Source organism: Tigriopus californicus, chromosome 12 (genome assembly GCF_007210705.1).
Source record: "Tigriopus californicus strain San Diego chromosome 12, Tcal_SD_v2.1, whole genome shotgun sequence".
Lineage (NCBI taxonomy): Eukaryota > Metazoa > Arthropoda > Copepoda > Harpacticoida > Harpacticidae > Tigriopus > Tigriopus californicus.
Genome location: NC_081451.1, coordinates 12,031,975 through 12,042,532, shown reverse-complemented (window position 1 = coordinate 12,042,532; position 10,558 = coordinate 12,031,975). Strand labels below are relative to the sequence as shown.

The 10,558-nt window shown below is 41.6% G+C and overlaps 1 protein-coding gene and 1 long non-coding RNA gene across 3 annotated transcripts in view; one reads left to right on the top strand and one right to left on the bottom strand.

The window, feature by feature from the left end:
- Window positions 1-5,890, bottom strand: part of LOC131891640 (neuroglian-like) — a 15,670-nt gene extending 9,780 nt beyond the window's left edge. Inside the window, exon 1 of the mRNA XM_059241270.1 lies at window positions 4,749-5,890. Within this exon, the coding sequence (XP_059097253.1) occupies window positions 4,749-5,883 (1,135 nt within the window). The 5' untranslated portion in view covers window positions 5,884-5,890. The remainder of the gene's footprint in view (window positions 1-4,748) is intronic.
- A 121-nt stretch (window positions 5,891-6,011) lies between these two features.
- Window positions 6,012-10,418, top strand: LOC131891641 (uncharacterized). Of its 2 annotated transcripts, XR_009374443.1 has the most exons (4): window positions 6,015-6,129; window positions 6,871-7,063; window positions 9,404-9,540; window positions 9,643-10,418. It is a non-coding gene; the product is annotated as an uncharacterized LOC131891641 (long non-coding RNA). The 2 variants fall into 2 exon arrangements; XR_009374442.1 differs by lacking the exon at window positions 6,871-7,063 and having other exon boundaries at window positions 6,012-6,129.
- The last annotated feature ends 140 nt before the right edge of the window (window positions 10,419-10,558 follow it).

Sequence of the window (10,558 nt, the reverse complement as noted above, 5' to 3'; positions counted from 1 at the left end):
GTCAACCATTTCACAAGTGGTTCAATTTGAGTTTTGTCTTTATTTACTTAACTAATAGCTTTTATTGCGACTTTTGGCCATGCCATTTTGTACGAGACATAAAAGTGTGTGTAAAAATATTATACACATTCATAGATAAAAGAACGAAATATTCAGAATGATAAAATAGCTGGCTACAGAGTGATATCACAGTAAATAAAGATGACTAGAACACCAAAGAATAAATAAAATCAATACTTCTCAAGCACAATGCATTCTCCAGGATATGGACTTGAAGTCCTCAAATTAGTTCGGTTCATTATCATAAGACTTGGTATCTTCTTCATTTTATGTTTTTCCTTTGCTTTCAATGGCGAAAAGTTTTAATTTCCCTTGTGCAGTGCACATGCATAGTTTGGCCACTCTCTGTAGTCTCTGTGATCGTGTGTCTTTCCTTTTTATAATGCAAGTCCCTTGTCTTTTCTCTCCCCCTTCCCCTTTTTGGGGCATTGAATCGAATGTGGGACAGCATTTTATTTCCAATCATTCAAAGAGATTGCCACATTCACACTCAATTCCCTCTTCCCCGTCAAATTACTTTTTAACACATTTTACACCATCAGTTGACAATCTCTCTCGGCAGAGTCACGGAATAAGGACACATGAAAGGAAACATTTCTCCACCTTTTATGTCCATTTGTAAACAAGGTGATTAACGTGGCATCCGTCGTATATGACGGATTGGATCATCTCTATTCAAAGGGGCTTAAGAGTTTCCGGTCAATGACCTTTGAATTGATCGAGATTCAATACTTGATACTTGGAATGTATACAAGAAGAAGTCGGAGGGGCATGCCACCTTTTCTAGTGCTTTCCTCTAATTGTAAGGCAGGACGCCATTTCAAACTTCCGCAATCTGAAAAGTTTCATTCAACCAACCACCAAGGACAGCTGGAAGGAGGATTACAGCTGTTCCTGACTTGCAAGAATGCCACCCTACGAGGGGATTTCCACCATATTTTGAGGAAGATGATTACATAAATGAAAGTACAGTTTGGAAATAACTAGCTTTAATTTCAGATAGAGTTTTAGAGGGGATAATATTTGACTTGAAAATATTAACTAGCCTTGTAGCGGCCACTAAAACTTGGTAGTTAAACAAACTGTTCTACTAGAAGATTAGAGAGAACTTTTTCAGCAATTCAAGAATAACGTATGTTGTAATTGATTTGTTTGTTGATCATCAAAGTATTTTTTTTGAAATAGGTAAATGCATGAATGTCATTCAAGAATTTGAAGTTTGTTGAATAAGGACCACTTATAGCTTGCACTTGTAGAAAATAAATTGAACAACATGATTAGTAGAGAGCAGATTTAAAATTGATTTGCACGCTGAGCAGAAATTCCAGAGGTTTCTAGTTTTCTTCTTTCAACAACTCATAGTGGTCTACTGTACCCGATAGAGGCACGACATGGTTCCCCAGAGGGCATGGGTTCGAATCCCGCCTTCGGAGGAAAGAAAAACCCTAACAAAACACATCACTCACTTGTAAACATATCGAGTTTTTGCTGTAAGTGCAGATCAATTTCAAAACCTCTCTCTAATGTTTATGAACCAAGTTCTCCATGATTTCCATACTAATGCTTGAGGACCCGTTACTTCCGATTATCCCCTCGCATAGAATGGAAAACGGCGGCATTCAGGATCTCGAAGCACGGCCCGAAAGGTTTATAAAGACCTTCTCCCGCAGAGAAGAAAGCTTCTCGACATCTAAATAGGGACATTGAAGTCATACTTCAGGAATCAACATGTACAATAAGACAGGACAATGGAACGGCTTTGAATGCCAGCTGCGTGAACAAGGTCGACATTTTTGTTTCCTTTGTCAGATCTTGGCGACGTTAGTGAAAGATATTTTCCTGCTTGGATTCAAGGCCATTTCTTGGAACATGGACAGACAGGGGAACAAAAACAAATGGCACTAATAGACAAGCCAAAAAAACCCAAGGGAAGAAGAACCTTTCCAAAGTGATCCACATTCTGCGGCCAGCTTTCTTCTCTACTGGTAACCTAGAGAGTAGCATGGACTCGGACCAGTATATTAAGTGGTTCCAGACAAATATTCTATTAGAGCCGGGATCTGTTCCATCGAGTCCTTTCCATGGGGAAGTGCTAATCCATGTTATTTACACAACCATATCGTGCATGGACCAAGACCTTCTTCTGGTCTTTCTACAAGTTTCTCAAGCATGACCTGAACCTTGGAAGGTGCTTCTGACAAGAACTGGTACGTGAACGTTCTTGACAATTCTCGGAAAGTAGTTTTGCAGGGCTCTTGATCACAAGTTCATCCGATTCTTTAGGCAAAAATAAGAAGTCAACTTTGCGATACGGAACTATTGAAATAACAAAAAATGAGAATAAATTATTCTGTTCCAGGCCCCTAGGACTTTTATCTCGACAAAACGCAAGCAATTTTGCTTTTACATTAAATTGGCTGAGCCACCTTAAATGGTTGCCATTTAAGCCGTCACCTTAAAACAGAAAGGAAATCATCCTTTTTTAAATCAGACGGTTGAATGTGAAAAATATACTCAAAGATGTTTATGAGTTTTTCAGCAGTAAAAACTGGCCCTTCAAATGAATTGAGAAAAAATTGAAACACATAGCGAACTGAAAGTACGCATAAAAGTTTTCAAAAAATGCGATAGCAATGGTTTTGCAATATGTCATATTTTCGTGAGACACTTTGAACTTTCGCAAATAAACATTGTTCGGAAGCGTTCTGAGACAAGTTGCATTTTAAAATTCGAGGGGATAAAAAATTGCTAATTTGTCATTTTCTTTGTAGGTCAATGCACTTTGAAGGTGTACTCCTTGTTCCTCTGAAAAAGGCTAAATATCACGATTTCAACTCTATTTAATCGATTTCGCACACTATCCGATTTCTGATGTTCAATACCAGCAAGACATGCCAACATAATTTTTGTTTTGGCAATTCCACGATTTAACAAAAACTGTTTCCACCCCGTGTGATTGTGCAATCAAGAGGCGGAAGTTTAATGCTTGGAACCAAACAAAGCCATATTGTATTTTATGCGCAAGAGGGATGTCTCAATTGGTGGCGATGGTCAAAGGAAATCGAGTTGTTGGTTCGACGAAAACTCCACTCTGTATTGAACGGTTTGTAGGCACGAAAAATGCATCGACTCACGCGATCTCCAGACTCCCACATGGCCAACCAAAAATTTGATCCACTGTGAAAACTTTCAGAACTTGTTTGACTTCGATTACCTTCAATCTCAGAGTTGTTATGCATTGCTGAGGGGCGAAAACTTGCTCCTGAACTTGTCCAAAGGAACCGGGGACATGGACCAACGTTGTTCCATGTCTGCTGAAGGCTCTACTTCTAATCTGTTGTTTAAACATCGTGTTGCCTCACAAGGAGTGTACAGTATGGTTAGATTTACACTCGGCTCTGATCCTTCGAAACAATTTATATCTTAGACGCAGTGGGACATGAAGCTATTAGTTAGAAAGACTCCAAAGGACAAGTAAAATTGAGTTGTCTTCATTCTCGTAAGAAGAGTGGGATCCAACTGCTCCCAGTCACAATTGGATGACTCTTATTCTTGGGCTTGGGAATCGATATGGTAAGTGATCCTGGCTAAATCTGATATTCCGCGACGTCAGGGACATCGATTAACCATCGGTTTCTTATAAACCAATTGTACTAAATCATGCCGCCTCCAAAGTGCCACACTTTTCTAGAGCAAGTGGAAAAACTTTTATGAAACAACAATTAAGAGAAGAATATTCCAAATCTTCAGGAAAACGTTTCAGGAATGGAATGAGAAAGGACATTTTCGGATTCTGAATAACCATTTTAGGTAATCGCTAACTCCTACAAATGTCAAACAATTCATCTAAATTTACCCCAAGTCTGTTGTATGGAGATGTAGCAAAAAGCGAAAATAATTCACTCTAACTGGCTATGATGTTTTTTTTAGCATGATGGTGTAAAAAAACAAATCGATTTTAATCAACTGGTACTTGTGGAAAGCCCTTGCCTCGAGTTCGTTTTTTTTGTCTTTCTCCGCTACGAACCAAACCTCACGAGTGAATTGGTAAAAGGCAGACAGTCAACCAACTAGCCCTCTTCACAAGAGGGCAAATTCACAGAAATGAAAGGAATTTTGTCTACATTTGCAGTCTGATATCCATAGATCACATTTCACTGCATTTAGGTTTTCTTCAGCGAGTCATACCAAATATGAAAAAGGCAAGTGGAGAGGAACTCGGCTCGTTTGATAAATGTGTTGCATGTGGCCGTAAAACAACTACCAAGAGGACTCCATCTGAACGCCCACATTGCAGAGCTTGATTTGGGACATTCATCACACTCGCCCGGTATTAGACTTGGGAGTGAAAAAAACGAAGGCGCCTTTTCTTCATTCAAAATTGCTCTTTGTGAGGCGAAGTTTATTTGAGGAATTTGTGCCAGGAGTTAGCTTGTGGAACAAATGTATTAAAATTCCTTTGCTCGCAACTAATTTTGTAGAATTCATCAACCAAAGACATCAGTTCATTAAGTGACAAGCGTAAATCGATTAAAAGCAAGGCACACACATGCAGACAGGAATGTCCATTAATGAGAAAATGGCACACCAAGCGTTAAATCTAATTTATACTGTCTGTGATTTGGGATTGAGGGAAGAATTAGGTTTTCACTCGTTTCCTTTCATTGCAACTTGACTAGTTTTCTTACCTGCGTCGTCGAAGGCGAGATCCTCAATAACCAAAGAGTTATCTGAACCTTGACTGAATCGTCCGCCCATTTTCACATCCACATTATCCTTCTTCCACAGTATGGATAGTTCAAAGCTCGGATCCCATACAACCAAACACTCCATTGTCACTGGGGACCGGATCTCGGCGGTCATGTCCACGGGTCCACGCTCGATGGTGGTCTTGGAAACTACTTTTAAGTAGCCCGTCTGCTTGACTTCCCCATGAACGTTCTTGGCCAGACATTCGTAAAAGCCGGCTGTCTCGTTCTGAACCCGTTTGATCACTAAATCCCCGCGGTCATTCTGTTCCAGCTCGGGATCGGCCTCAACATCAATGGGATTCCCGTTGAACCTCCACTCCAAAGAAGGAATGGGATAACCCTTGGCACTGCACCGAAGAAAGACCTCTTGGTTGATGGACACGGTTCGGTTTCGAGGACTTTCAAGGAATATCGGTGATTGGGTCAAGATATTCAAGTACACCATCTTGTAGTCGTAGCCGGCCAAGTTGGAGACATTGCAAGCGTAGGTGCCGATGTCTTCTTTGGACACTCGATCAATGGTGAGCACGGTCTTGTCGGTGAAATCCGGTAACACTTCGGCGTTCTTGGTCCAGATGATTTCCGGTTTGGGCGAGCCCACGGCATTGCACTTGAACTCCACGAAAGAGTCCACCTCTTTGATCTCGACCTCGGGTTTGACCGTGAAGTTGGGTGCAATGGCCCATTCAGGACTCTTGGGGCGATTGGTCGACACCAAAACCACCTCTGACTTGGCACTGCCCAGCTTATTACTGGCCTTACAATAGTACCGACCCTCATGAAGGTCTGCCCTTGGATCGGAGAAGTCCAAAACAGCCTCATCAATGACTACTCCATCCACGGGCTCATAGGGCTCGTCGTCCTTAAACCACTGGAGGTCCGGTTTTGGCTCACCTTTAGCCATACATTCCAAGGAGAACCGCACCCCGTCCACTAAACTGTGCCAGTTCCCCTCCATATTCGTGAAAGGGGCGATCAAAGGCGGCAACTCGACCATTTGTGCCTCACAAGCTGCCAGGGTTAGAACCAACCCCAACAAACAGATTTGAATTCCCGTTCCTGGCTTCATCATTTGAAATCTGATTTGCAACTTCCGGCACCCACGTGTTGTTGCAAGGAGCCAATTTGACCGACTGGTTATTGCGAAGGGAAACCGGTCCTCAAGAGGAGAAAAAGCGCGGTCCTCCTAACAACAAACGCGACAGTTGAAGAGAGGAGAGAAAGGAGGGAAGTGGTCTGCGAGCTTGTCTGCAAAGGTTGCTTTCTCTTTGATGTCTTCGAAGAAATCGAGGCTGGGTCCTCGGCTTGATCCTCTCGGGTGAGTCAGCCAGTCAGGTGTGGCAGCAAAGGTTTCGATTTTGTTGTGTCTTAAGGGTCAAGGACTGTGGTGTGGACGCCTGGCATAAGGTAGATACAGCGGGCAAAAACAGCTTTCACCCCTGGGATTTGGCGCGGTCTTTTCTTCCCGGCCAACCTGAAAGTTTGAGGGAAAGAGAGAGAATGTTAACACTTGCTTAGTTGGTTAGTTATGTATACACTATGCCGTGCCTTTAGCTCGCTTAATTATGCTCAGAACTTGAGAGATTTAGCATTATTATAAGTGGGTAAAGAACTTCACTGGCGTAGTTTTGGATATCAATTTAGGGATAGGGTGGAAAACCTCGGGTTCACATAATTATACGAACGAACGAGAAGACTCATTTCCTTGTTTCGGTGAAAAACCCGAAAATCGCAGGCACTGCAAATTGTTGGAGTTGAGAGGTTGGTTGACTCATCATTACTGTTAGTCAACAAGAGGATCGACAGGGTCGCTGGATATTGCTTGACCAAGTCAAACTCATCACATATTTCACTGCTTTTCGTTAGACATTTGTCTCAAGGTTTCTTGTTTTGCCAAGTTTGCGTCTTTGGGTGTGCAAATCAGACGGCGCGATCGCTAGGGACTCTTTGCTGAAAAGACAATTCACTTAACTTCTTACGGGGAATTTTTCCACCCAACAAAGCCCAGAACTCCGGAATACCAAGCTCATTTTCACTACTGTTTTTGTCTCTTCTGCAGATATATGGCTCCAAGCTCAAGAACTGTTAAACTCTTTAAACTCCAAAGAGATTAATATTACTTCATTACAAGTGCTGGTGAATATTCAGAATTTTTTGGGCTTGAATTGGCACTTTGAAATTTTTAAGGAAAAATTCTGCCCTCCGGTACGTCTTAGATTTGGTGGAGCCAAAACAACAGATTAACTTCATATGTGAGTACAAAAGTAAATCAATCAAGCATCTCTTTAGATCATTCTCTATAAAGCATATATTCGGGCAAATTTTAGGCAGGCTTTGGTACCAGCAAATAAACTTGCCTGCCAATGCCAGTGATGGAAAATTGGCGTTTCAACCTGGTTTTAACGAAGCTGACCTTTCCTCATACAACAATGTGAGAGAAGGGTCAGCTTCTCAAAATTGCGTTTGAAGACCCAAACTTGCATCACTGACAATGGTACCAGCAAACAAACGAACCTCCCTGAGCTTGCCTAAACGTCCCCATTGTCAACGATTACGTCATACTTCAGAATTTTGTCCTCTATGGACGGATTTAAGAACATTTCCTTTCTATAACGAGCGTCCTCGCCGTCGTTCTTTCGACGGGTCGGTAATTGATAACATCAAGTCTAAATTGAGGCCTTCAAGACTCACAAATACCTTGATCGCCACAGAATAGTTGTGCAGATGCTCTATAACGAATTAAGTTGCAACCTTGAAATCTCTTTCGTCATCCTGAAGATAATAAGATAACTTAATTCGTTCCTTGTAGATTCGCTCTCACAGGTACTGTACGCACGTCTCTATTTTGTGTCATTGCGATTTGTGATCTAACCAATTCACTCACTCACAAGATCTGAAAGACGAATTGTCCCAAACTGGTTTTACGGTTTTACCAACAATTGCAGATGATTTCTGTGTAGAGAAGTTACATCCATCGATCTTCAAATGTGTGTGCTCAATCTAGTCAGCCCCTCTTCCAGCTTTTTGAGACAAGGCCTGACTAATCGTATCGTGCCATAAGTTAAAACGTGACAGTGCTGTGCACTTTATCATGTTAATTAGTGGTGGCAGAGGTGGTTTGTTTACGGATGACTTTCACCCCCCAGGGTTAACAAGCTCATAATATATGCTGTCGTAGGGCAATATCATCAATTCTGACACCACCAAAACACCCTCGCCGCCCACCGGGAGATCGTTCGTTTTCCACTCGTGTCCAATGGCCAATATGCATTTGAAACCCTTGGCCGCGGAAAAAATGGGATGATTTACGACTTCCTGTCACTGTTTATTTCTGAATATGTCTTTTATTGACTTTATTCTTGTTTCTGTTTTTTTGATTTGGTAACAAGGCAATTCAACTTAGCATCGAGTGTTTAAGTTGTAGGGGTTGCGAGCATGCGTTTTGTCTGAGCGGAAAAAAGGCAATGTTAATCTCACTATTAGCTGAGCAATTATGTGGGTTCTTTGCTGGATTCTTGAAAATCTTCGTAGCTTGGAAAAGGGCATTTTGTTTATAAATGTTCAACTTGTTCTCCTCATTCTCTTCTATTTGGAACAAGAATGAATGCCTCTGAGTATTCATCAGGTCACCCGAAAATGCTGGCCCTCCTCTCCCTTGCAGAAAATATTGCTTCAGAAGTGATCACTTCCCGAAGAAATATCGACAGGTGTTCCCTTGTTCCACCAAGTTTACCCCTCTTTAGGGAACAATGGCATAACTGGATGATGCACTCTCCATGGCACATGCAATTGAGGATCCCCACATTCCCAATTGGAAAAGAGGATGCACTGCTCACACATTGGACATGCGACAATCAATGGTCGAGAAGTGGTTTTATAATTGAATTTGTAGCCTTGTTTTTCCCGCTCGCCCACCATGAAAATAATGTTTGTTCCTTGGGACCAATTCGATTAGTCATCGAATTAGTGGTGAACATGAGCGCAAACACTTCCTTCCATGTAATTTTTCACGACCATAATTGCCTTGGTGGGTTACTTTTTCAGTATTACCCCATTCCATACACTCGCGAGTGACAGATCTAGGACATTCGGCGGCTGACGAAACTTATCAAGGGTATGCAGTGTGTTCATATAATGCAACTATCTTAAGGGTTTCAACGAGTTTCGACGGTCTATAATTTTGTTTCCTATTAAACTATAATTATTGTGGTAATACTCATAGTTAGATGGCCGAATAATATTTCATATTTGGGTGCGAAATACTACGTAATTATCTTAAAAATAAAGATGCATTCAAAAAGTGCAGCAAAAAAAGTAAGTCTTAAGAAATTGTCGTGGACGTCAAAGAAAGCATCAGCCGAAATTTTGTGATCTACAATAATAATTCAATAAATAATGATGACATAATGATCACAATTTCAAAAACTCCATTTAATAACATATTTTTCTCGCTGCCAATTTTACAATGTCGCTTCACGCAAGCTCTTGGGTTCATTTTTTTTATTATCGCACCATCCTATCGATCAAAGCCACCAATTAGTTGGAGACACAGCCACATCAGATAAGACAAACCACTTTCCTTAACCTCTCAGAAAAGACCAACGACGAGCCGTCTACCATCCTCAATGCATATTGGATACTCACGAATTGGTTCATGTGACAAGATAATTTACCTCGTGATCGATCTCTTCCATGAAATCGTCTTCATTGATATGACGGACCATACACGGTAAACACGTGCCAGGTTGGAGGTCAACTACCCCTATGAACTCCCACCGAAAAAGGTTCATGCTCCAGGTTCAAAACCATTGAAAAATTATGTATTCCGTAGATTGCGCCTCATCCCAGGACGAGATGATTTGGTCAAAAAGAATATTTGCCTAGGGACAGACAAGAAGAGCGTCTTTTTTGGACAAAAGGGAGAAAGAAATGACTGGGAGCTTCTGGCGTCCATCCAACGAGATAAGCGATCTCATCAAAAATCGATTAACATCACCCCTCACACCATCTGCCCTGGACGCTTCGAATGCATTCGAATTGAATGTGAATATTCAAAAAACCACCCTCGAGAAGGGACAAGGCTTGAACAAGCGCCCCCGGTTTCTTGTTTTGGGAAGAACAATCACGGTGGGCATCATTAGTCACAGGAGGTGAATCACGAGACGTTGAAGATCTTCCTTCGTGACACATAGAAGGCGCAGCCAAAATTACGTTGGGAAAACAATTTCCATCTTCCGCCCACCCCTCATCACCCCGCCCCCTCGGGGAATTGAACCGCGATCAACGGACGCGGACACACCATCCGTCATGCAGTCCCGAACAAAAATTGTCATGAACGCACAATGGATATCTCCCAATGGGGATTAGGAATAGGGATCAGTCGAACCGAGTTTGAAACAGCAAGGAGGGAGGAATAGGAGTGGGAGCTACTTATTGACACGGTGTGCCAAGTATTCAAATAAGGAGAACCAATATTGAGTTACACAATTGTACACAATTGAGTGCAGTATCAGTGTCTATTCGCAATATTTCAGTACCATTTTAGACATCGCATTATCGTAGGCTATGTTATGGCCGAGAGTAACAATAAATGAACTTTTATTGCTTTTATTATTATATTACTGCTCTTGGAAATCGCTTCCAATCTCCATATATTTCCTTATCTTTATTATGCTCCTTGATCAAAATTTGGTTATTATTCTGTATGTAACGCCATAAATCGGCTCAAATTTGTTGGCAGACCAAAA